Below are 27,244 nucleotides of genomic sequence, written 5' to 3'. Positions count from 1 at the left end.
TCCTCCATCTCCATGGCGCCCATCATTAAGGTGGGCGCCATGGCTGTTTGCTCTTCACACTATACTGTTCTCTGACCTCTTTCCAAGCAGCGTATAATAATTCGATTCTTTTTACTGATTAAAATAACATCTTTCTGTGAAAAGAAAAGCCAAACGGCTATTTTTTTCTGGCGAAGATAAATTAAGGGATAAAAATCCCTTATTATTTTTCAGCCAGTAAGCGAAACTCTAAGATCGAACTACGATCTAAGCGTTTCAGGCCGACGAACTATCGGCGAAACCAAGCGTAAGTGACCACTTGGTAGTACCACACCAAGGCAACTCGATGCAAAGGTGGAGCAAGATCCCTCACTATTCTTGATATTTTCTCATAATGTAAAAACACACAGCGCCTAGGAGATGTAATACTGATTTACATTATGAGAAGAGGTCACTACCCAGATACTTCGTCGATAGTTCGTCGGCATGAAACGCTTGGATCGTAGTTTTCGATCTTAGAGTTTCGCTTACTGGCTGAAAAAACAATAAGGGACCCTTAATTTATCTTTCTGTGAGATTAAAAAAAAAATCTTATTCGGCTAAGAAAAATGTAAGTAAATAAACAGTAACATAGTTATTTATTGATTGATTTATTTATGGAGAATCATATTCTTTGTTGAAGATTTTTTAGAGAAAGCAATGTAATTATGTCATCACTTTGAAATGTATTCCTGCGTTAAACCAATCCTGCAAAGGGTTGTTTTAACGCAATGAAATGCGTTACTTACTTGGATTTCCACGTGAAATGCGGAAATCCAGGTGACGCATCTGCTGTGTAACTGCGTTATACTCAGCAGGCGTCCGTGTATCAACAAGGTTGTGTAGTGACTAAACAGCAACAGATCTTTCGGATCATTTTCAAAAAAAGTTCAAAACATGCCATAATATTGATACCCTCACGATGCAAAATTGAATAATAAATCTAATTAAAATATTATTATCGTGAATATGAAAGGCCTTGTTTAAATGGTGGTGGGCTGGGGCAGGTGCTAAAACTGGTGGCATCCGTACTAATACTTTTTTTTTTACCAACTCACATCATGTGTTTCCCCAGACTTTGCACGCTAGCAGGGTAGTCACTCTTTATATCTTCTGATTTAAGGATTTCATCAAAATTTGGTCTTACCATTAAGTTATAATTAATGAGTAATATCAAATTCTTGTAGAAAGCTTCTTCATTGGGTTATAAATCACATTCTACTTGTTAAGAAATTATATTCTTCTTTAGTCCTTTATCCAAATGCAAGTGAACAAAGTCTGTGCATGCAACATCTTCACGACTATGCTTCTTGTGTACAGAGGATGCTGACTTCACATCATTTGTCTCAATATGCCATAATGCAGTGGTTCTCAAACCGTGAACTATGCCTTCTAGGGGAACACAAGATCTTTCTAAGGAAACACAGATCAGTGGTCAAAATTATTATTTATTTTTGAGCACAATGCCCACATACCTGATATTCTATCCACTTATTTCAATGTAACATAACATTCTTGGATTTTGTGCCAGCCAAGTTTCTCGCATCTGCGCTCGGACAGTTGGCAGGATTCTATCCCATGACGTTCTAACCAAAAGACTTCGTCAAAACCAAATGAGCTACGGAGGGTCTCACTAACGCTCACTTTTCCTTAAACCTGATTCACATCCTACTCTGGACAATGCATTCTGTGAACCCACATTGGCAAAGAAAGTAAGCAGAAGACCAAAAAATATTGTGTTTCTGTGGTTCTAATATCTTAATTGGAATTCTCTGTTTTACTCTAATGAACTTTTATAATTTTATGAAATTATTTTGTAATCAATAAAACAGACATACAGTGAATCTAGCGAATTCCCTTTCCCATTTATGTTTTCTGACGTCCGTCCTTTTACAAACCTTTTAATTCGAAGGTGTGAGAGAAGGTTTTACAGAGAGAAGGAAGAAGCAAGTTTTTCCTCCTGGAAATGCCGGGTTTTTCATCGTACACGTGTCTAATCATAAACACGATAAATCAATAGTTTTTAAACTGAGTGGCGAGACCCTTTCTGGGGGGGGGGGGAGGGAACTGCCGCATTTATCGATATTTAGTCCATTTATTTCAATACAAAGCAGCAATAAAAGCACTTGCATGTTTATTTTGTTAACGTTATTACTTGTTTTTAATTAACGTCTATGATTGTGATCAAATCCAGTGATACGCAGTTGCGAACATCCCAGTTGTATGTCGTTAAAGTGTACGTGGAGCGTGAGAATTTTTTTTTTTTACCAAAAAAAAAGGTGGCAAAGCTTCTCTTTAAAAAGTGTGAAACCGCTGCAGTGGACGGACGATAATAATGCGCCGCCGCTTTAGTTGCTTCTTGTGGACTCCAAATAACCGTTTTCCGAATGATGCGAATTTTATTTCCATATTCCCTTAATATGTGCTAGTATAGAAATATTCTTATCTACGTATTGGTAATAAATAAACTAACTGCAAAGATGAACGGTCACTGGAAAGAAACTTATGTCAAAATAACTTTAAAAAAATTACCATGGAGTGAAGGCGCAGAACTTCCTGCTGTAACCTCGTCAAACAGGTCACCTGGGCTTGATATGCCTCCAGACTCTTTTGCCGCCTACAGTGAAAAAGCACACGAGATTAATATTATAATTTATTTCAAGAAGTCTCTTAATGAGTGTGTTCCCCCCCCCCCCCTTTTTTAGATCAAAAACCCTTCAAATTTCTTTAATATAAAATAAAATAAATGGAACCGGAATTGAACTACCCGAACTTCAATGAATTCTTTTCTACTTCCTATCATTGATTTACACTTGAATTTATAAAGAATTTAAAATAAAAAAAATTAAAGAACATTTTTTTCAGTTGTTGAAAAGAGTACCAAAATAAAACCATTAAACTAAATATCTTCCTGCCAATCTAAAACAGTAGTCAAAAATTCAAACAGACAGGTAGCAGCACTATTGATTTTCAGTGGGACGGTGATATTAGTCTTCTTTGGATTTTCACGGGAAAAATTTAATATATCGGATTTTCTTGTGAAAAATAAATATTTCAAAGCCGAATGTTTGTAGAAACTATGAAAGTTTCGTAAGTTGACCTGAGAGCTTACACTACAGACCTGAGCGATTACAATCCTCGGCATCCCCGAGTTGCTTTGCTTGCACTATTTAATATACATGAGGGCTGCCCACCCAAGCGTCCACATATTCCTTCTTTTAACAGCGCATTTGATAATGGTTTCACTGTCCTAACAGCTGTTTACTGCTTGGTTCTCTTCAGAGACCTTTGTCTCTGTAATTTTACATTGCCGAAATAAAGCATCATGGCTCTTTCTTGTAGTAAACGTAAACATTTAAAGGCTGCCTTATCGTAGTCAAGAACATTAAAGCAAAAGTTTCCTTGAAGACGAGTATTTCAACTTACCTTACCTTAACTATCCTCTTGGCTCCCTGCAGAGCATAGGGCCTCAACCACTGACTTCCATCTGACTCTATTCAATGCTTCTTTTTTTTTTTTTTATCTCTTTCCAGGAACGTCCCAGCCGTCTTGTCTCTGTTTCTAGTTCTCTTCTCCATGTTATGCTGGGTCTACCTCTTTTCCTCTTGCCTTGGGGATTCCATTCTAGTGCAATTTTTTGCTATTTCTTTATCTGGGTTTCTGATTGTGTGACCTATCCAGTTCCATTTTCTTTTAGTGATTTCATTTCTGATGTTGGTTTGACCTTTTCTCTCCCAAAGTTCTATGTTTTTTATTTTATTTGGCCAGTATATTCCTAGTATCGTCCTCAAGCATTTGTTTATGTAGACTTTATTTTATTTATGTTTTCATTTGTTACTTACCATGTCTCAGCTCCGCATAGTAAAACTGGTTAGTGTTGAAGCTCTTCAGCACTAAAACATTAGTGTTGAAGAGCCTAATTTTGGTTTTTAATTTTATTTCTTTGGATCCCCAAATTTTCTTCATCATACTGAATGCAACCTGTGCTTTATGGATTCTATTTTGTATGTTCTGTTTGGTTCCTCCTTGTGTGCTGATCACTGATCCCAGGTAAACAAAGTTATCTACCTGTTCCAGTGTTTTCCCTAGTATTTCAAAGATTAATTCTTGTTTGGGGTTTATCTTCATTACTTTGGTCTTGTTATCATTTATTTTCAATCCGCATTATTTGCTTCCTGGTTTAAATTATCTATTTTCTTTTGGAGGTGTTGAAGCTTTTGTACCAAAAGTCATATCGTCTGCAAAATCGATGTCAGTGATTTTATTTGACCATCCCCATCGAATGCCAATTCTTTCTTCAGATGTTTTCCTCATCACCCAATCAATAACAATCAGAAAGATGGTAAGGGGAAAGTATACATCCCTGTCTTACTCCTGTGTTTGTTGCAAATGGTTCTGATAGATTGCCATTATTTATTATTCGGATTTTTGTATTTTTCATGAGTTTTCTTTATGTTTATGATTTTCTGAGGAATCCCGTAGTGCTTCATTAACTTCCATATAGTCTTTCTGTCTATGCATATCAAATGCACGTTCAAAATCGATGAATCCCAAATATAGGCTACTCTGCACTCTATTGACTGTTGAACAATTATTCTTAATGTTATTATCTGATCAATACAAGATCTGTTTGGCCTGAACCCAGCCTGTTCTTTCCTCAGTTTAGTTTCAATTTCTTGTTTCCCTCTTTCTAGCAAAATTCTAGTAAATAGTTTACTTACAACATTTAGAAGTGAAATCCCTCTCCAATTTTTCAAAGTGTTATAACTCCCTTTTTTGGCAGTTTAACCAGGAGTTCTGTATTCCAGTCTTCTGGCCATTCCTCGTTTTCCCATATTTGATTAAATAGCAGGTGAAGCATTTCAACAGGAGTGTTTATATCGGCTTTAAGTAGTTCAGCCAGTATATTGTCACTCCCAGCTGCTTTATTGTTTTTTTGTTTTCTTTACTGCTTGAGGTATTTCTAGTTTAGTTATAGTTCCTGTATTTTTTTAAGTATTTCTTCTTCTGGTGTTTCTTGTTCTAGGTTTCAAAATGTATTTCAGCTAAGAAGACAGTATTCTTCACATATTTGCAAATGCTAACATCCGACCACAGAGTTCAAGCAAGGCTTTCCAAGTGGCGGCTCGTTTTTTTACAGATTCGAAATACACATATTCACGGAAAGTCATCGTCATCAAATTCTTGCCATGTACCCTCAAGGGGTGTGCCGAATATGATAGTACTACACAACATATTTACATCAATACTAACTTCTTATCTGCCTATCTATTACTAACCTCCTCTCTATTCACGGAAAGTATAAATAAATTAAACACGAACGTCCAGATTATCAAAAGGTACTTGCAACTATCATGCACATTACACAGAAGCCCATCTCGTCAGTGCCAAGTGTAGGGTGCAGGTGAGGATTGAAAAACCGGACATTTTTTGAAAATTTTCTTTGAAGGTTACGGGTTGTAAATTTTGGCATAAACTTCATATGGAAAGGCTGTTTCGGTGACAAGTGTTCGATGAAATAAAATAGGAAAAAGCGATGCACGTTAGGCGTGTTTGCAGCTGCACTGAAAAGAATGCCAATTCAGCTGAGCAATGACCAAAAAGTACTTGGAGAATAGACGCAGTGCTGAAACGCTGCATCGTAAGAGAGAGATTGAAGTGAACCTATAAGAGAGAAATCGTGTAGGAGCCGAATTGCTCTCTCTTGAAGGATCATGAATTTTTAGGGGCACTAGCATAAACATATGAGCGGTGTTCGAAGTATGGGCGGATTTGAGATTTGCAATAGGTATAATTAACCGATGGCTGGATGTAAAATATCTTCATCAGAAGGTACTACCTTTTTGGGGTAAGTTGAACGTTAGGACAAGCAGAGTTCTAATCCTATCTGGTGCTTTGTGTATTAATGAGGGTAAGGGCAGTTGATCTGAAATCCCTTTAGAGAAAGAAAAGGCAATTTTGTGACATTTAAGATGAGATGTCCTCCCTATTGAAGGATGCTATGCAGATCAATGCTTATGGAATTAGTTGTAGATGATCCTGACTCTGGGGATGTTTGTGCACTGCATGGTTTGTAAAATGAGTAGGATGAATAGAGTACGATAATCCGTACAGCTGTGAACAGGAATACAGCAGATGTGAACAGAAGAGAAACAGTAGATGGCAGAACAGAGCTCTGATGCACTCGTGATTTGCTTGCGAAGCTCGAAGAGAGGAAGCCATCTACCACGACATGCAGTGAACTATAAGAGAGAAAGAAAAGTTACAGAGGATGGCAGATAGGAGAGTGGCACTTTGCTGAGAAGGCCTCAATGCCAGAAGCGATTAAAAGCTCTGGAAATCTGGAGACGACAGCACATTTGTCAGATCACTGGACACGTGGCATGAAAATGTTTCTTTTCATGCCATGTGTCCAGTGATGGATGATGAATCCCTATTGGTGGACTTCTAGGAAGTGGAGAAGTTGACATGGCAGAAATAAAGAAATCCTTTATTATGGAGAGGACTCCATCGATGGCGACTGTTCGGTAATTTGACGGTAGATGTCTACCGTCATCTACCGTCAAATTACCTACCTATTTTGAACAGGTTGGATATATGATTGCCTCCATACATAGCAATAAATACCACCTAAGTATAAAAGACTCTCGAGAGGATACATAACAGCTGTTACATCTGGAGCACACTATTTTAGTACAACTAGAGAGATGCCATCAGGATAAGAAGCGTTTTTAAAGTCTACGTTATTTAGTGATTTGTGGTGTTGTGTTTGAGGGAAAACTATGGGGGAGTGGCCTTACAGTGCTCGAATTCCGTTATGGTAGGATCAAATTGCTTCTTCGGCTATGCAGGAGTCTGAGAAAAAGGTGAGTTGGAGGTTAGCTTTATCTTTATAAAGCACCACTCATCCTGATAGCACCACTGTTACAGTAGTGCTATCAGGATGAGAGAGAGAAAAAGGTAGAAATGAAAGTGAGCAGAAATTGCATCCATTGGATGCAATTAAGTAATTGCATCCAATGGATGCTTTGGTAAGGGACAAGAAAGCACTGCTTCTATTTTGACACAAGACAAGATTTCCGCCTTTGGACTTCATGAAATCAAATTTAGATCTGGTGGATGAGAGTTTTCATTTATTACGTGCTTCAGTATATGAAGCACTGAGTATGGAACTAGGGTTCTTGAAGTGAGGCACTGAGAAAATTTCCTTCTGGAAAATGGAATATTACAGCAGCAAAGCACCAAAATCTACTTGAAGACCCTCCCAGAGGAATGAAAGTCAGTTTTCTGGGAAGGCCAAAGGGGATAAGCATCTCAATGATTTGATTAAATTACACTTGTTAAGAAATTAGTCTTGATTTAATCCTTTATCTAAGGGGCATGCAAAAGTTTTCGCATGAAGTGTAACCATGACTGGGATTCTTGTACGCAGATTGTTGACTTAAATTACCTCAGTACCCCGTAATGCCAGACATGCTTCCGTTCCGACTATGCTGTACACTGTTGTGCAGTATGCGAAAATTCAATGGCTACAGTGGCTCGACCTTCACTGAAGGCTTATTAGTAAGAGATAAACCAGCGCCTGGTCATGAAGATACGCCAAGTGCAAACCTTTGTTAGTTCACGTTTCGGGTTAAAATGGATTAAAACAAGAGTAATATGATTTCTCAAAGGCCTGTGTAACCCAGCCGCAATGGGATTTGCATCCATAGCGCTAAGCTGCCTGATTAAAGATCTTCCTAAGTCGATTCTAGTCATCGACCAGAGGAACTCTTTTAAACCTATCTACGACCGCTTCTCTATTTAATGAATCTCTGGAACATGCAAATAGGCTTTTTGTCAAATTTGGGTTGTCAAATTAAAACTTCCCCGGAAACTAGGGAAGTTTTAATTTGACAACCCAAGAAAACGGACAGTATAATTCACTGTTTTAGACGATGATTTATATATAGCGCTAAAATTAGTGACAAGATGGCGGCAGTTGTCTGCTATATTCTCTTCCCTTGATGCCAATTATAATCACAGATATTCTTGGGCTCGCAATTGACTGGTGGCAAAGATTCACCCACTGTTTCATAAAAAAACGTAAGAGCCAAATTGCCTCGACCACATAATCTGGGGATTAAAATATATTAGAGGGTTTATTTATTTCATTTTAATAAGATTTTTAGCAAAGTATAATTCATTTTCTGACCAAGTGAAAGTAGATTTCAAGAATAATTTCATTTCTTAGCAATGGTCGCATTATCTTTCAAATGCCTGAAAGACAGGTCCCTATATACTGATGGGCTATTGACCAGTTCAATAAAATATATATTAATATTCAATTTCGCCCGAATGCGGGCTGCTCGTCAATTGCATAAATTGAATATTAATTACGTATTTTATGCTGATCCCAGACGCGAAAAATTTCAAACGTATCGGATAGTGTATTAAAGAGTATTAAATATTTCAGAAGTCCTGTCTGGGAAAAAAACATGCAGATCTTTTAAGCCACTACAAGTCTCCAATAAACAGCGCTGCGGTGATCTCACTCTGGGAGATATATTTTTGCAAACATTTACACCATAGTGGGATCGGAGCCCACATCCGATTATTTGGAGATCGTTATAGATGTTCTTATATATATATATATATATATATATATATATATATATTTCTTATAGATGTAATTTCATCTACACGGTTTTTTTCATGAATGAAGCCACTTAAATTATCGAATTGGCCTGTCATGTTTCCCATCTATCGCATTCACCTGTTGTCTGTGGGAGGAAATATGTGTAATGCCTAGATAGGACCTCATTTTCGAGAAAGCCTAGTTCTCTGAAGAAAAAGAAAACACGGGAAACGTTGAAGAGGAATCTAAATAAGAACCACCGCGTGAAATATACCTTGGGAGCCAATCATGGAACGATTGCCTCAGCAGTGCAAGCCTCTTATGTAACTGCTACTACGGCAATGAAGTTCTTAATATTTGACTGTTTTTAACATCGATGAAAATAATCTTAATTAGTGATAGTTTAATGTCGCTTCGAAAAGCACTCGAAACGAAATTATCTCCACTGCCATCCCCACATTCTTTGAAAATTCTAATATAATCGATATGCAAATTTATTGTTTTCGTGAGCTTTATCGACGGCTATGAAGAACATAAAATAAATCCGACGGTTATTTTATATTCATTTAAAAAGAGCAAGTTTTTAGTATCTGTTATGTATTTCCTAATTTCTACATTCGTCAGCATGATTAACACCGCTCTGCTTACCATCGTTCAATTTCTTCATCCATGACAGCAACTGCTTCCGGAGTGTTCCACTCTTGAATTCCAGGAATAGGTGGATAATGACCTGAAACGAAATAAGTCTTGTCTTTTATTGAAATTTGAGAACTGCTCAGATTTATTCCTAATAAAAGAGATTTGCATTTTTCATTGGGATATAAAAAAAAGAAATATTGTCATATCCTAATGAATATTCCGGCCTCACTTGTTCTACTAGATCTCATACGTGCTTTCTTTTTCCCTCTTCCAAAACAGAGATATCTCAGTGAAATTAAAGAAGATTATTTTAATAAATTATATTTTTCTGATTAAATACATTTTCTTTATTGCGTAACAACGTTTTCATAACCATCCCAGTAAAAGTTCTTCAGGCTTTTTGTTGTTTTTTTATTCATTTTTAAAGGCATTTAAAGCAATTTAAGGAATAATAGGATGTACTACGATGGAGACAAGTCTGAGATGTAGGGAAGATGTTCTACAACTTCAAATCCAATTTCTTTAACAATCGTTCAAGTGAAAACTCTCGTGCGCATTGATTGCTGAGATTTCTACATAAGCAGACCATCCGTTGTCGGGTTTGACAAACCAATTCGTCATCTGTTATCGATGTCAACTGTGCCACCACGGTTTGTTACTTTTTCTTTGTGCCCAACCATGTACGTGGGTGGTCTGAAAATTTCTTGGCCTCGACCATAAATGGCAACACTATCGGGAAGTTTTTTTTCCCCTAAGTTGGTACATCTGCCATAAGATCCATGTGAAATTGCAAGTCATTCTATCAAGTAGTTTGTTTTATACAGCTGTCGGAAGCAAAAGTGTTGTCTGTATCCCTTGAAATGGATAAAATTGAGTATCGTGCGGTTATAAAAAATTCTTTGTGAAAGAAGGTTTAACGCCAAAGGAAATTCATTCGAAGGTCATGAAAGTTTATGGGCACTCTTGCGCTTCGTTTTCGACAGTTAATTAAAAAATGGGCTGCCTAGTTTAAACGTGGCCGTACCAGCTTTGAAGATGATCCACGTGTAGGACATCCAAAAAAGTATAACAACACCATTAATCATTGATCAAGTGCACGATATATTATTGGATGACCGGCGAGACAAAGTGCGTGAAATTGCTGACACTATAGGCATTTCAAAAGAACGTGAAGGATATATTTTGCATGAACAATTGCAAATGAAAAAGCTTTGCACATGATGGGTGTCGCGCTTGCTCACAGCAGATCAAAAACGCACTCGCATGAAAATCTCTGAACAGTGCTTGGAGCTTTTTAACAAGAATAAAACTGATTTTGTGCGTCCATTTATTACTAAGGATGAGACTTGGATTCACCATTACACACCAGAATCCAAACAGCAGTCAAAATGGTGGACACAAGCCGGTTGTTCAGCACCAAAGAAGACAAGGTTATCGCATCGGTGTTTTTTTAGGATGCTAAAGGCATTTTCTTTATTAATTATCTCAAAAAGGGTAAAATAATAACCGGGGAATATTATTCCAATCTTTTAACCAGACTAGACGAAAAAAAATCGTGAGAAAAGACCCGGTTTGCAGAAGAAAAAATCATCTTTCATCAGAACAATGCACCTGCCCACAAAGGTGTTTTGACAATAGGAAAATGAAAGAATCTGCACTATGAGTTGTTGGAACATCCCCTCTATTCCCGAAATTTGGCTTCCTCTGACTTCTATCTCTTCACAAAACTAGACCTCTTCCTCGCTGGTCAGCGTTTTTAGTCGAATCAAGAGGTGATTGCAGCTGTAGAGGGATATTTTGCAGATCTTATTGAGAACCACTACAGGGACGGGATAATGGCGCTGGAATAAATGTATTAGTCTTACGGGAGATTATGTTGAAAAATAAAAATAATTTTGAAATTATAAATTCATGTTTTAATTCTTAGGCTGATAATTTTTCAGACCACCCAAGTATATTTGCTTCACCATACCGTGTGCGGAAACTAGAAACCTTCGTGGATTTTTATGTGAAAGCCCACTGCCGATCTCACTATGGAAGCGTCAATCAATTTTACTCCCTGAAAAATCAATTTTAACTGTAAAAAAAAAAAAAAAAAAACCGAGATGATTTAAACTTGTTTTTACGACGACTCATAACAAGTAGAAAAGTAGAGTACAGTAAAGTGGTTCAACAGAAGTAACATTTCTTGCAAATGTTTCAAGAAATTCTTGACATTTATAATAATCGATGATTTTTCTGTGAGCAGCGAATTAGAGATCTGCACAAGATCACTGACATAAAAAGCAAAAGCAGAACTGTTACCATGTCGACGGTAATCTCTTATTCGACATCGAAGAAGAACAGTGTGACATAATTAAATAAAAGAATTGAATCTTTTAAAATACAGGATATGCTGTATCGCACGGCGTCCTTAATTCATAGATTCTATGTGAACTCGCCAGGCAAGCGCAGTCTACTCTGCTGCGACTCTGGGGGAGAAAAAAAAGAAGTGTCATTCTCTTGTTCAGCACGAGATGGAAAGGAAGATTTACCTTCTAAATATTAAGGTCCCCTCCATCCTTCAGTATTTTTTGAAAATTATCTCGCTTAGTTTTCTGGTAAGCTGCTGTCAACAGTTTCTGTTACTCATTTTTCATTAAATTACGTCCTTCCCAAATGTTTTGGCGAGTAATTTCCTTCTTTCCCACTCTAAACTTCTTTCTAATAATAACCATAACATCTCTATCTCTCTCTCTCTCTCACCTCACACACACACACACACACACACTATTTGTCAATTTTGTTCACAATCTTCTAGCACTTCGTTTTGTTCTCTTTAAAATGTGCATACCACTGCCACATTTCATTCGTATAATTCTGCATGACTTCATGAATTTGGGCTGCTTTGTTAAAATTCGTTGAGCGGTGTGAATTAACGAATTGTCAAAATGAAATTACGTTTGTGTGTACATATGTTAAAAAAATGGCTTATGTTGAACTATTGTGCCAGTAAAGAGTGTCGAAAATTGGAATATGATTAGACTGCACGTTTTTATGATTATTTGCAGTCAAGTTCTCATAATTTGTATAAATGATGCACTTTTTCCCCCTTTTGTGCAAAATCATTTGGATTTTTTATTATTTTAAAAATAAATTAAATCACTATCGTATATTAAATCTTACCATCAAATGGAGGTAGATAACACACCAGCGTCCCATTAGGAAAATTGTCATCTTCGAGTTCTCTATAAAATAAAACGCTGAAATGAATGATAAGTACGCTGTCTGGGAAAGAATTTTATGATTTTATTTTTTCTGTTTTTTTTTTTCTGTTTTTTTTTTTTTTAAGCTAAGTGAAAAACATTCACAGTCCTGTGTCCAAATCTATTTCCTGTGTGTGTAATACGCTTATCACATATTTGTCATACCAATGCCAGAAATTTCGGCAATTGTTGGCTGGATATAAATAATAATAATAAGTAGATAATATATAATAAAGACATTACTAAAGGTCAGTAAAAGGTAATACTACATGAAAAGACTTAGGAAAGACAAAGAAAATACCTGGCATAAAGAGCAGAAAATGGAAATAGATTAGAGGGAACAGTACAATGTGTGTAACCAATGGCCGTAGCCATGCTGGTTACTATGAAAATAGAAATGTACGTAATATACTCACTCATTAAAAAAATTAAATGACTGTATGAGGGCACATCAATACACACAGAAAATAATTGAGTCATAATATATAACATTCAGAGTAATATTCGTTTCAAATAGAAGTCAACATTATTTAGTCCCATGAGGTAGTCTCTCAATCTTCTTCAGAAAGTGTAGCACGACTTTAATTTCATTAGGCAGTTTATTGTAGCTGCTTGTTGCTAAGTGCTCAAATCACATGCAAAAAAAAAATTTGTTTGCCAAGGGAACTCTACCAGAAAGTTCCGGCCACAAATTAAACCACAGTCTATACCATAAGTACCAAAACGTTTGTTATTTCTTGGTATATAGTATACAATTGTAAAGATTAAGTTTCTGTGGTGACAAAATGTTAAGAATAACAAAGGTGACTAGTTGAATATGCGAAGAAATTAGTAATGGTATAGCTCTGATTATTCTGTTTTGTATTCGTATTAATGGAAGCAGATTGTTGTAGCAATCTTCGCCCCAACACGTGATACCACATCGCAGGGGAGAATTTTCCCATGAATAATATAAGCATCTTAAAAATGCTGAATTGACAACTTTTTTAATATAAAACATTTGTTAAAAATGTGATATCGGAGTTCCATTTCAGTTTGCTGTCAATATGGAGGCACAAATACTTGACTGATTTATTTTTTTTGAATTTAATTTCAGTTGCAATTTGAGTCCCAGTTCAATTCGTTTCATGCCATTTTAGTTATATCGTGATGTAGCTTACTTGTTAAAGTGAAATGTGTATTTAGTTTTATCCGTATGACGTTCCGTAAAATTATTACGTGAATTTTAAGGCCATATTGTTAAACCACTTCTTTAATTTCAACATATGATGGCTAATCCTGCTTTCGAAATAGTCAAAGGTTGTTTCAGTATATACAGGGTAACCAACATTAAAGTGTCCCTGTTTAAGGCCTCGCGGAGTGCCATCCAATGAGCCAAATACTGCAAAAATTTGCAGGAATACATTGCGCATCACGCAGAAGCGAACCTGAGGCGGGGGGGGGGGGGGACTGTCAGGCGGCGCTACATGTTCCACCGAATGAAGATGTAGTAATTTCTTTCTGTGTGTGTTAAGGAGAAAAGCGACACCAACATAAATACACATTTCTATTCCCTTCCAATATGCATTCACGTGTACTGTTCCACGTGCTGCCCTCCCCGATATGTCACCATCTACATCCTTTTAGCAGCGTGTTCAACGGAAGAACGCAGCTAGTCGGGACTGAGGCTGCGTTACGCTGCCATGTTATGCTAATAAAGCAACAAATAAAACTTCTGCATTCGTCATTAAAAACACCTGCGCACTTTGTAGGCGTACAGCGGGAATTGACAAATCCCCTACCAATATTAATTGTCAGGGGATTCTTCCTTTGATACCTCTTGACGCTGTTCCCGAAACCCTAGACATCATCCTCACACTCCTTATTAATTAGCAGAACTGACAAAATTATTCTCTTCAGGCATTCTTTCTTTCCAGATATAATGACAGCATTCAGAACAGATTTCTTTCCCATGAACGAAAACATTAGCGGCCAAATAGCCGAACTTTTTCTCGCCCAGATGGAGTCACAATTTTCGTCTCCAACCCTCACCATTGGTACTTCTTACCACGGTAGAGAGGGTGATGCCTTTTTATTTGTAAGGAGGGCGCTCTATAAAACTACTCTGCTTGGAAAGGAGTCGATGGGCAACCCCATCGCCAAGGTACCACAAAACGAGTTACGTGTTTGTAGCAGGTTTGTATGTCAGTGCAACTGTTTTCATTTGGAATGGCTGCGAGAAGGGAACTGACGGAGTTAGAAAGAGGCGTAGTGATAGAATGCTATGTTGCGGCCCTATCTGTTCGGCATACTGTTGACAAATCAGGCCATCCCAATCAGTTATACCATACTGAGATGGAAGCGCGGGGAGTCAGCAGCAAGTGCCACCCGCAGTGGGCGACCCACTACACGCAGTGAACGTGATCATAGGATTTTACATATTATCCTACGAAGGATAATATGTAAAAAGCGCCATTCGTAGGCCGAAACTTTGATTGCAAATCAAAGTTTCGGCCTACGAATTAGAACATGGGTTTCCATGGTAGGACCACAATATGCCAGTCCCACATTACCCGAACTAACGTGCTGCGCCGTCTTCCATGGTGCAAAGAGCGTGTATAGACGGACGTGGAAGGTTAGAAAGTGATGTTATGGGGGCGGCGGATGCCTGGTGATCGTCTCTTACCAGAGTGCGTAAGAAGTAGCGTTCTAATTGTATCGACCTGTTTTTCCTGGTTTGTCCCGGACCTCTATTTGTGGTGCCACGAACGTTGAACTCCAAGGTTTCTGAACATTCTGGATAATGCATTCCTTCCCACTTTGTGGTGTTTCAACGGAAATGACCATTGACTCTTTCAGCAAGACAATGTCTTGTATCCTGCGGCCTTTGCTGTAACTGCGTAGTTTGCGGACATGAACTTCACCACACTTAACTGGACATCACAGAGTCCTGATCTCAACCCTATTGAGGATCTATTTGATGAACTAGAACGTGGATGAGGTCAAGGAACGTCCACCCAACAGCAGTCCAGGTCTTGGTTACATGCTCACTGGAAGAATGGTTCAAAATTTCCATTGATCCTATGGAGTACATGCTTTTGGGAAGTATGTGCCCCGTGGGATTGTTGCAGTCATCGCAGCGAAACGAGGTCCTGCACCTTATTATGGATTGCTTGTTCCTCCCACTATAGTGTATGTTGGCTTCTTTTGAATCAGTGCATTTCATTCTATGAACGACTTTAGCCACATATTACAATTCTCTATCGACCAAGATAACACATGTAGAAATTTCTTGAAGTTGGCTAATTAGATCAGATCGTTATTTTAATATTAAAGTGTACGACAAATCACATTGGAAACTACTTGCATTTTATGTAATAAGGATGAGTCATCATAATTATACTAAAAGACGTGTGCTAGCAACTTGGTTCATCGATATGTACAAATACTCATCTTTAGGCACTTGGCACTTCTTTAAACAAAGAAGTGCCAAGTGCCTAAAGATGACTTTAAACATACTTCTTGAAGATTTCTTCCGTTTCTGACAATATGCTCAAGAGCTGACCTTTTAAGGCCATTAGCAACAACGTCATTTATACTGCTAGCTGGTTATCTTTACTACATTTTTTGTTTGTTTTTAAGGTCGCAATGTGTTTTTTTGTTTTATTTTCATAATCCTTAAATTCAAATTCTTCAAAATTTATGTTTCTATTCCTACTTTTTTTGACAGCTTTACTTATTTAGTTTTCACCTTCCTGTTTCTCAATCTCGCATCATTTGTGGCTCACTTACATTCCATGTTGTTTTCCATAACATAATAATTATGTTATGGAATAACATTAATCTATAGCCTATGTGTTGGTAAAACGAAGTAGCTCTCTTACAATAAAGCTTGACTTTTTAGCTCGTTTCTTTATTGTGGTTTTACTTAAGCTGTCATGTATAAATCGGCCACATACATCGTAAATTACATCTAAGTTCCTGCTGACAGCAGCCAAGAACGATTGGAGAACGAAGGACGTCGTAGCCAGCAGTCGCTCGCGAAAATAAAGTGACTCGAAATGTAACTAGTTAATAATACAAAAAATAGTAGTTGTGGTGGGCGATAGATGGCGTTGATGGAGATGATTCGTAGTAGAAGTTCGATGTAGTGGTTGAGACAGTTGTAGGTATCCTCCCGCGATGAGTCTTCGGACTCCTTGGAGGTGTCAGGAATAATAATAATAATAATAATTATTATTATTGAAATTACTAACTGCAGAAAATGCCTCAGAAATCAACGTTTTCCTTGTTGTGGTGTTATCGAATTAACGTACGTAAGATGCAAAACTATGACGAATGGAATTCTCTACTGTGATGCAAACAAATAAATGCAACTGTTGATAGCAGCGTATTTGATTAGAAAGACTGCCAATTGCACTTGTCCAAAACTTTTTTTTTTTACAAAGTAGAATGAGCAAAGTACTCATGCCTAACGAATGGGAGGAATTTGGTAAAGTGTTATATTAAAATAGAAAAAATCTTACAAATTGTATGGTCAAGTGCCGAGATATCCGCGTACCTGTGCTTGAATGGAACCGACTTCTAAGCTGACCTGCCGTGGTGCGTCGATTATGTTTCTTTTGTAAATATCTGTCTTCATGCTCTGTGACAGAGCAAGCGCGACCTCAGCAAATTCCAGGAACACAAACCATTGGTTTGAACGCTGCTCAGAGGCTGGATACGACGCAATGTGAGATTCCAAACTCTCTGGCAATATCAGCAACTCTGCGGCATTCTTTAAGCTTACCAGTAATTCTCACTTGCATCTAGATAATGCCTTTGAGACATCCAAATTTGCAACTTTATTCCACCCTAAACAAAAATTGCTTCAATGAAATCCGATTCGCTTTGAGTAGCCTTTTGGTAGGAGATAAAAATCCTGTTGAGTGCCACCGCGTGAGATTCGAAAATCTGAATGTGTATCTGTTTCCTACTAGAAACCGTTAGTTATACAAATGTCATAAGCCGATTCGTCAGAATTTGGGGTTGTAATCTTCAGAAGTGGTGTTCGTTCTTTAGGTCTTGGACACCAATTTAGTTCCCAAGAATAAACATTGAAATATTGGTCTGTGAAAGAAACATTCGAGAAATATCCCAATACATACATTCCAATGCACGTATTACATTAGTATAAAATTTTGCAACGAAATTTTTTAAACAAAACTCCTCAGGCATATGCACGCCTGCCTACACCCCCCCCCCCTCTGTGTGTGTGTGTGTTGAGAATACTCACATTATAACCATCTTAGTGTTATTAAAACATCATCAAGGCCTCTTATCCACTCTAGTAGATGCCATTAATCTATAATTTGACTTATGTATGGAGTAATTTCTCTTTATTTTTCAGTGAATTAGAAATCTTTATGCTGATGTACGTACTCCCCCCCCCCCCCCCCCCCCCCACGGAGCTCATATGAAATATTCTTGGTGACGTGCGTCACCCACATGTTTTAGGCACTTATATAAGAATGCTAGTGGTCAGTAATTGTCGATGGTGTTGATCGCAATGGGAGAAACAAAGGATATTTCGGATTTCGATAAAGGGCTTATTATAGGTGACGTCTTGTTGGAACCACAATTTGAATTGCAGAGCCGACAGATTTCTGACATGTGGGAATAATCTGATCTCATATTTTTAAGAAATTGCTTTCAAAAACAGGTGGAATTTCACATAAACAAACAGAAAAGAAAGGAGATTCCACATTTCGCTGGAACGTCTCAAATGGTAAGATATCCTGGATATTTAATCAGTGGAAAAGTAACCATCGTTGTTAAGTGGCACAACTGTGGTTCTAAGAGAGTTTGCCAGGAACGAGATCGCCTTCGTCTGAGAAGGCTTGTACGGAGAAACAGGACTTCCTGTGTGCGGCAATCGACCGAAGCATTTCAATGAAGGCTGTTCTCGATTCATGTGTCACCGAACTATGTGCAGGAAGATCGGAACTGACATCGCTTGCATAAACGGAAACCACTGATTTCAGCGAAGAACCCGAAAGTTTTCTGCAGTGGTACCAGTTGTTCTGCCGTTGCAACCCGTATAAGCAAGAGATCTTCTCTTTGTTCCCAGAATATCAGTTTCAATATTTTATTTTGTGAAGATTGTAATTATTAAGTCTGCACAGAATGCTTAGGATGTGATTGCATATCTTAAAATGTTTTCGCGTAATGCCTTATAGATTATTTTCATAAGTGTAGGAGTAATGTCTAGCTATTATCTGGAAATAGTTTTCATGGTTATTCTAGTTTCGTTCAGCGTCGAAGTGAAGACTGAGCTTTGAGTATTGACTTTTGAGTTAGCAGTTATGGTACTAGTAAGTTTGGTGTCACGAATATAGGAGGGAAGACCTCAGATATTTTGATTCTATATATTAGGTATGAGGGCTTTGAATGTCATTTTTTTCCCGGAGTTTATATGTATGCTGTTTTCGGTTAGCAAGCTGTTGACGAGGTTAATGTGTTGCATATTGGTGTGGGCTAGTTTTGTATTATTATGAATAGAGGCAGTGTCATCTGCATAATGGAAGATATTACTTTTTAAGGGAAGTCGGTTAATATCGTGTGTTAAACAGAATTTGAGTGAGAGAGAGAGAGAAGTCCCTCTGTGACTACATCAGGTTGCTGATAATTCTGCTATGAGTTGATGTATGTGTGTAATCCGTTTTTCTGTTTTCCAGTTACGTTTACAACCATACGCGCAGCGGTCTATCAATTGTAGTGCGTGTTAGCTTGTCCAGTCGGTTTTGTGTATGAGTGTGAGGAGCCTTTTGTTAGGTCAATAAGAACCACCTTCTGTTTCTTATTTTATTTTATTTATTTTTACTTCTGTTTTTATCTCACGCAGCATTCATTAGGTCAGTGAAATCTTCCAGAAGCGCTATCGTTCCTTTATTCTCTTGATAACCATACTGTGTTTTAGAGGAGATGTGAAATTTTTATACATATGCGGAAAGTTTGTCATATACGATGTGCTCCATAATTTGACACCGACGAAGTAGCAATAGGATTGCAGTTACTTATAAAGTTGCTTTTTCCGTGTTCATGTATGGGAGTGATTAAAGCACTCTTCAGTGTGTTGGTGTGTACCTCGCTTCGAATATGTTATTTCTCGGTTTTGAAAAAAACTGAACTTAGACTAGTTGAGTAGGAATTGATAAATTTGAGTCTGATTCCATGTGTACCTGCTCCTTTGTGAGGTGTAATCCATGAAATCCCTATTTCATGGATTACAAGGAAGATTTTTCATTGTTGCCTTGGGACATTGCTTGGCGGTTCTAGTAGGGAACATATCTATCATTGTGTGGACCTGCTTCATTTCCTGTAGTTTGCCAACGGGAATTCACTAAGTGCTGGTTAAAATGGTTTCAGTACTGTTTTAGGGATTTGGGCTGGCAAGGTTAGTTGTGTTTTATAGTTTCCGGAGCAATGGGTTTGTGTGTTTTTTAACATCTCGTTGATCAGATACCAGATGTCGCTCAGAGTTGATTAGTTTGTTCTTCTCGTAGTTTCTCTTTGTGTTTCTAATCTGTGCTGTGAGATCATTCCACTTTCTTTTGTCTTTCGTTTCTAGCAGCTAAACAACTAAAGGAGAGATCTTTAGTTGTTTCCATAAGGCATATTTTCTTGGTATATCAGGAAGTATGTTTTTTTGTATCCATGGATTTTGTCTGATTTCTTTCTGTACTTTTATTTTCGTTTTCGTTCTGTTATATTTATTATTATCATCTGAGACCTCCAGGGAGTCACGGACTCATCGAGGGAAGCTGTAAATTACCAACCCAGCTATCACACCTTCAATTATAAAGTTAAATTCATTCACACTAGATGCACTCACTACCCTTAAGGGCAAATTATTCCACTCACTCGCTGCTCTCGGGGAGAAAAACCTAGCCCTTATCCATTTCTTGACTGAGAACAACCTTAACATCCATAGATGCCCCCGTGTTCTCTCCCCGCCTTCTATATAACGAAAAATTTCATCATTGGAAATGCTATATTTCCAATGATGAAATTCGCATCATTAAAACGTTTATAGACCTCTATCATATCACTCCCTCTTTCTCCTGTTAACCAGAGTCTGCAATCCACATACTCGCAATCTGTCCTCATAATCAAAATCCCATAATCCGGATATAATCTTTGTAACTGCACCTTTTCGACAGCTTCTTTATCCCCTTGGAACCTGGGAGACCAAATCTTCGCACAGTAATCCAGGTGTGGTCTTATAAAAGACTTATAAAGAGGAAAAATTACTTCCTTATCCTTACATGTTAAGGTTCGCTTCAACATAGCAATTATCCTCTGAGTTATATTTGCAACTTTTGCTATGTGACCCCCAAACTTTAAATTCCTATCCACCAATACTCCAAGATCCCTTGCTTCTTCAGTTTCTTGTTGCAGCCATTTTCGTTTGCCCAGATTTCCAGTCTATTCAAATCATTTTGTAATTGCCAGCCGATCTTCGCATCATCAGCAAACAATTGCAAATCTGATGATAGACCCTGCTTGATGTCATTAATATATAGATTGAACGATAATGGCCCAAGGACTGAACCCTGAGATACACCACTGGTCACCTTAAATCTGGCAGATTCACACTCACTGAATACCACTTTTTGATTTCTGTCTGTCAACCATCCCCTGATCCAAGTCAATAGAATATATTCCAATCCCATATTCTCTAGTTTATGCAACAGCCTTTCGTGTGGTATCCTATCAAATGCCTTAGAAAAAAAAGCCAACATCATCATAGTGTATCCATTTCCTTTATCCAACTCGGCCGTAACTTTGTTATAAAATATGAGCAAATTGCTAAAACATGACCTTCCTTTAGTAAACCCATGCTGTTCCCTGCAGAGTATAGAATGCTGGTCTATTTCATTTCTGTATGCGAGTTCTTCCCAACTTCTCTGAAATCCTCACTACCACACCAGAGATACTAATAGGTCAGTAGTCAGAGACATCAGTTTTTGCACCACCCTTGTGCAATGGAACTATCATACGTTCCTTCCATTCCTGTGGTATCATATCATTCCTAGCTGAGACTCAAGTTATGCAAATGTGTGAAAGGCCTAGCCAATTCAGCTGAACATTCCTTTAATTCCTTAAAGGGATAGATATTCCATCTATCCCTATTGACAAATTCTTATCTGGGTTATGCAAGAGCTCTTCAACCACATTTTCATGAACTCTAACTCTTCATCCAACGTAGCAGTAGCACCATCCTACATACACCTGGTTGATATATCTTAGTAAAGTGAGCATTCATTATCTGAACAATCTCCTTAGCTTCCGACACTCTGCATTCAATAAAGATATTCTTTCACATTCATTCTTTCTTTTGATTGCGGCATAACGATAAATTTATTTTGGATTGCCTTTAACTTGCACGGCCAATTTCTTTTCATACTCCGATTTAGCTTTACTCACAATACTCGTCAGTTTTCTGTACTGAGTTTTACATATTTCATAACTCCTCTCACTCTTATTCTAACGATATTCTTTCAACATCATTTTATTCTTGTGGATTTCTTGCTTAATAAGGCTGCACATCCATTTCACTCCCAACCTATTTATTCTTCGAACACTAGGGATACATTGAGATACCGCCTCATTCAAGCACTTTTTCAAAGATTCCTATGCATTGCTGACATTTTCCCCATTCAGTAACTGATACCATGGGACTAAAGATAGTTTTCTACTGAGGTCGATCATAATTTCCAGCTTTGTAGTTCAGCATGTAATTAAAACTCCTGTTTTAATCTGCGCTTCAATACAACCAGATACTTCGCGAGAAAGAACAGCATGATCACTATCACCAATTGGAGGTAAAATAACCATATTCTTGACAGAGATACCTTCTGACGCTGTGAGAAAATCCAACACTCTTTGACCTCGAGTTCCTTCTTTTCACATGCTGCTTGAGAAAGTTGTCTCGCAACAATTCAATAAATTCCTCTTTTTCCTTATCACGAGATTTCCCTTCTTCTAACCAATCATTGTTTGAAAAATTAAAGTCACCCATAATGATCATTCGCTTGGTACCCATAAGGCTAAATTGGATGCATTTCTTCGTCCCCCCCATAACTGAGCCTATATATTTCACTAAATGCAAGTTTAAGATTACTGCAGAGTAACGGTAGAATTTTATGCTTCTATCAGTGCCAGTCGATGTCAGTGATTTCATCGTTTGCGATACTTTATTTTTATGAAGTTGTTTAGTTGATTCGGTACGTTTTGAGGGTTCTGGTTAGCGTGCATCTGTAGTGCAGTGATGTATCGATTTGGTACTTTGCATGCTGAAACAGCTGCAGTATAGCTGTTTGAAGCTGGCAGTATGTTTATGTGGTCAATACATGACGAAGAGATAGTGTTTTCGATTATTTCTTTCCCTGTGTATGACCTTATGGTTGGTGATGAATTATATAATAATAAGCCCAAGTACTGTGCGACCTTGTTATTTCTAATTAAGTAAAACAATTTTGTCCTTTTTTATGTAATGCGTTTGTCAGTACTTCACATTGTGCTAAATACAAACGATATGTTAGTATTTAGCACCAAGTCTGTCAGCCAAGGATCGCACTAAGCCTGCTCTAGAGGGCAGAGAGTTTGGCATCAGGCAATGAAAATCGTCTGTCACCTCGAATAAATACCAAATAACTCAAAAGAATTTTAAAAGAAGTACTGCGTGTGATCCCTCATCTAAGGGTTTCTTTTTTTGCTTCGTTTGCGACTTCATTCCATAAATATTCACACCTATGCTACATTAACCAAAGGCTTTGTTCTTTCAAGCATCTAAAATTAAGAGTTTCTCGTACACCGCAGATTTGATTTCTAAAGTTCACTTACCTGAACCTGCTATTGAGAATAATATCATCAGTAAAGCCATTTCTTAAAAAGAAATTCAAGGAAACGTTCTCAGATCTCACAACAAGGGCATCATAAGGACCAACGTGAGAAGGATTTTTTAGTTTCTGCAGATGTAGAATTTAAAAAATAATAATAAAAAGAGGTCACATATTAAAAATGAATGAATAAGTAAATTCTTAAAGTATTTATTACTATTAGAAACTACAAAAGAGTTCTTATTTTAGTATCTGGTATTCAACAATGTGCTTGGAAGGCAGCAATAATATCGCGGTCCGTGGGGGTGCATGCAGCAGCGGTCGTATTAATGGGATGGTTGTCGTTAGTCGAGAACCGACTGCATTGATAGAGTATTCTCAGAAATTATTTAAGCATTTGAATCGTTGTTTTGCCGATGGTAATCTGCCCAATTTTTCTATTTATATTTGAACTTTCGAAAAGCACGAAAATGCCTTTGACCTAAGTACAGTAGCATTGGTGTGCTGTAGAAATTTAGTCAGAAATTCCATGTTTTGTTGCAAATTGTAATGAAGGCCATTACCATTGGGGGTATTTAGTTGATGTGAGAGTATTTCAGTTGCATGTTGACAATGTAACTTGTACGAGAGAGTGTCATTAATGAGGTAATACAGCACGAAATGGAAAGAAAGAAGAAATACGACAGGAAAAAATGAATTATAGAAGAATGACTCACGAGGAAATAAAGACGACATAAACAATGTAAAGTGTTGTGATAACGTAAAGCCACCGAAAGGAAGAGTGCATTGAAGGGAGTACTAACCGTAATGACAAAGAGACGACATGAGGAAGCGGAATCGCAATACTTCGACAGCTGAGGTACGCTTTTACGAAGGCAGTGGAGTTAACATACACCCTGTTGTTTGGTGCTTTTCAACACCCTACGGTGGTGTAGGGTGTTGTAGTTTCTATGGTTAATGAAGTGTGACCGTGTTGTCATCTTCCATGTTTCGGGTTGAGTGTTCACGTGTTTTGGGGAAGGTTGCTGAATAGCGTGAGTACGAGATGCTCTGTGACAGTTGCACAGTACTATTTTGTACCATGCTGTACTTGTGGTGGGGTGGGTTATGCGTCTTCGTTGTCATGATTAGTGCTATGGAAGATATTTCTTATGTCATGTAGTGCTCGTACTCCAGGGTGTTATTGCTCAGGATTTTCTGTATCATCATAAGGCTTTCGGACATTAGCCGATGTATAGTCGGTCGCTAAACAGTGCTTGCGTAGACTGTGAGTACTAAGTACTGATTCGCAGATTCTCCGATTTTTTTTAGTTTGAATCATGTCTTTTGCTTGGAAGAGTTTACCGCAGTAATGCCGAGTTTGCTATGTAGGTATTCTATGTGCTTTTCCATTTCAAGCAGCGTATGGCAAGGTCGAGTATTGAAGTGTGGGTTTATAGGTGTGATTTCAGGGCAATGGCAGCGGTTGCTGTTAGTGATGTTATGGTTAATGTGCTGGAATGTGTGACACGAATGGTGCAGGGCTCATGATTCATTGACCCTTTACAATTAGCATCTGCACGTGGGTATTTTTAATTATTGTTGAACTATGGTAGAAGTAGGTTGTTTTCCGTTTATGTCGCGTTGTGACTTGGAAAGAGCGTTAATGTGTGGATTGTTAATAATGCGGTATCATATTCGCTTGGGCCAAGTTGGGAATGTCATTAACGTGTCCAATCAAGAGTAGGTGATAATATTGAACGCTGAGGGACTTCTCCGTGTTTTTTTATGTATAACTTGGCTATGGTTTTTGTCTCTTTTGGGAATGCTTCGTTGCTTTTTTAAACATTTCTATAAATAGGAGGTACGGGAGGAATACTGGATCATTTATCTTAAGTGGGCTGTTCCAGATTGTATTTTGTAAGATTATCAGCGATGCTCTTCACTATGATAGCGGAATCGGTTTTGTGTGGTAGAACCTAGCACATGGGCGGTGAGGAAAGAGGAGGCAGAAGAGTGGAATGAAGTTGTCATTAACTTATCGACAATTTCAATGTTTATTACTGGTGAGGTTTTGATGTTAATGTGATGTGAACACGATTGTGTTAGTGAATCCTTTAAGATTTATTCTCTTCTTGGAAAGTCCGCTGCAGGGTTTATGTTTTATTGAGTTAGTACATTAAGACAGGGATCGAAGTCCCCTTTATAACATCTCTTATTAGGATGACCAATCTGGCGTATGGTTGTCGATGCCGGTTAATCTCGTTTTTAGTTCGTAAAGGAAGCCTCGCGCGTTTTTATCCGGGGATTTGTTGTGATATTTATCGTGTATTTGAGGGTAGGTCTGTCGCGATTGTCCCCACTTGTTCAAATGGGGTTATTGTTTTTGTCAAGGTGTACTTTTTTTTCTTGATGAATGCAATTACTAACCCTACATAGGGTGTGAGATTAGTAGTAGTTGGTAGCAACTTCGGTTGGTAAACGGAGTTGCGATAAATGACGCTTATAATGAAATAACTTCGGTTACACTGAAGTAACATTCATAGCAACTCCTGTCGGGATCTGTCCATCAATATTTGTCGGTCTGTTTATTCAGCAGGGTTATCAATATAAACCGGTATTTGTAATACGATAAATGACAAAAGTGGGGTTATTGTTTACTCTTTGTTTTGTGCGTATGTTTCGCTTAAAATCTCCTAGATAACTGATTGTGCTGGTAAAACTCCCGCGATCCTTGTTTCAGTAATTAATTGGTTAGGTGTTTTTGTGGAAGATCGGAGTAGGTATTATCAGAGGCTCTCTCCTCCGCATATCTATTATTGAAGTGCATGGTAATGTAGAGAGTGGCGGGTGGCCTCGTTATGCGGTGTGTATCTCTATGTTTATGATAATCATTATCGAAGTTTGTTTTTAATATGATTACGTAGTTTCTTAGGTCAGATGCGAGGTCATTAAAGGGTTTGTCAGCGATCTCGAAAGCACCGCAGAAAGATTCTTTTGTGCAACGATTCTAATTTGGACGGGTGGCTGTTTACGTTGTTCATGCAGACTGTTGTAAGTGTCTTAGAACTGTTTAACGGATGCCAAGGTAGATAATTTCTTCGTATTGATTGGTATCATATCATTTACTTGGATCAATTCAGCTGCAACAATGAGAAGTTTCTTATGAAAGTATTCGATTTGGTTGGTCCATTTAAGGTGACTGTCGATGTGAAGGCCCAGATATTTAACACGTGTGACGGGTATAGTTCCACGACAAAGGCAATTGTCGGCATTGATAATACAATGATGCACGTGACTATGCTGTGTAATCGGCATTGGATATGGGACTCTTGTGTTACTAATACTTAGCTTTTGGGTTTTGGTATTGTTTACCATGATTGGACTGTTATGAAAATATCTCGTTAATAATTTAAGATCTTGTTGCGCTTTGGAGAGGACTATTTTTAATATCTTCATGCATTGTTAGCAGCGCAGTGTTCTCTACATACTGATATATATTCGGTGTGGGGAGATTGTGAGTATCATTTATGTATCTACGATAAAGAGCCAAGAGGCTATTTTTTCCCCCCGGCGGCGTAAATTAAGTTAAGGGGATAATAAATCCCTCATTGTTTTAAAGCCGGGTACGAAACTTGATGAATGCAATTACTAACCCTACATAGGGTGTGAGATTAGTAGTAGTTGGTAGCAACTTCGGTTGGTAAACGGAGTTGCGATAAATGACGCTTATAATGAAATAACTTCGGTTACACTGAAGTACTTTGTTTTTTGTAGAGATGTGTAATTAACGACATTTCTGCGCATGTCAACAGAAGGAGAATCCATTCCGATAATAGGGTAATCCAGCGTTTCCCAAAAAAAGCTTTCGTATCCGGCTTTAA

The 27,244-nt window shown here is 37.9% G+C and overlaps 1 protein-coding gene across 1 annotated transcript in view; it reads right to left on the bottom strand.

Moving 5' to 3' along the window:
* LOC150101251 (uncharacterized) overlaps positions 1–27,244 on the bottom strand; it is a 187,878-nt gene that overhangs the window by 27,794 nt on the left and 132,840 nt on the right. The window contains exons 9-12 of the mRNA XM_090402196.1: positions 23,386–23,510; positions 12,440–12,501; positions 9,284–9,365; positions 2,551–2,635 (exon numbers count right to left, since the gene is read on the bottom strand). Coding sequence (XP_090258322.1) covers positions 2,551–2,635; positions 9,284–9,365; positions 12,440–12,501; positions 23,386–23,510 — 354 coding nt within the window. The remainder of the gene's footprint in view (positions 1–2,550; positions 2,636–9,283; positions 9,366–12,439; positions 12,502–23,385; positions 23,511–27,244) is intronic.

This window comes from Typopeltis vanoorti, chromosome 12 (genome assembly GCF_054136105.1).
Source record: "Typopeltis vanoorti isolate ZY-2024b chromosome 12, IOZ_Tvanoo_1.0, whole genome shotgun sequence".
Taxonomy (NCBI): Eukaryota; Metazoa; Arthropoda; class Arachnida; order Uropygi; family Thelyphonidae; genus Typopeltis; species Typopeltis vanoorti.
Note: the sequence above shows the minus strand (reverse complement) of the source record. Positions and strands in the feature narration are given on the sequence as shown.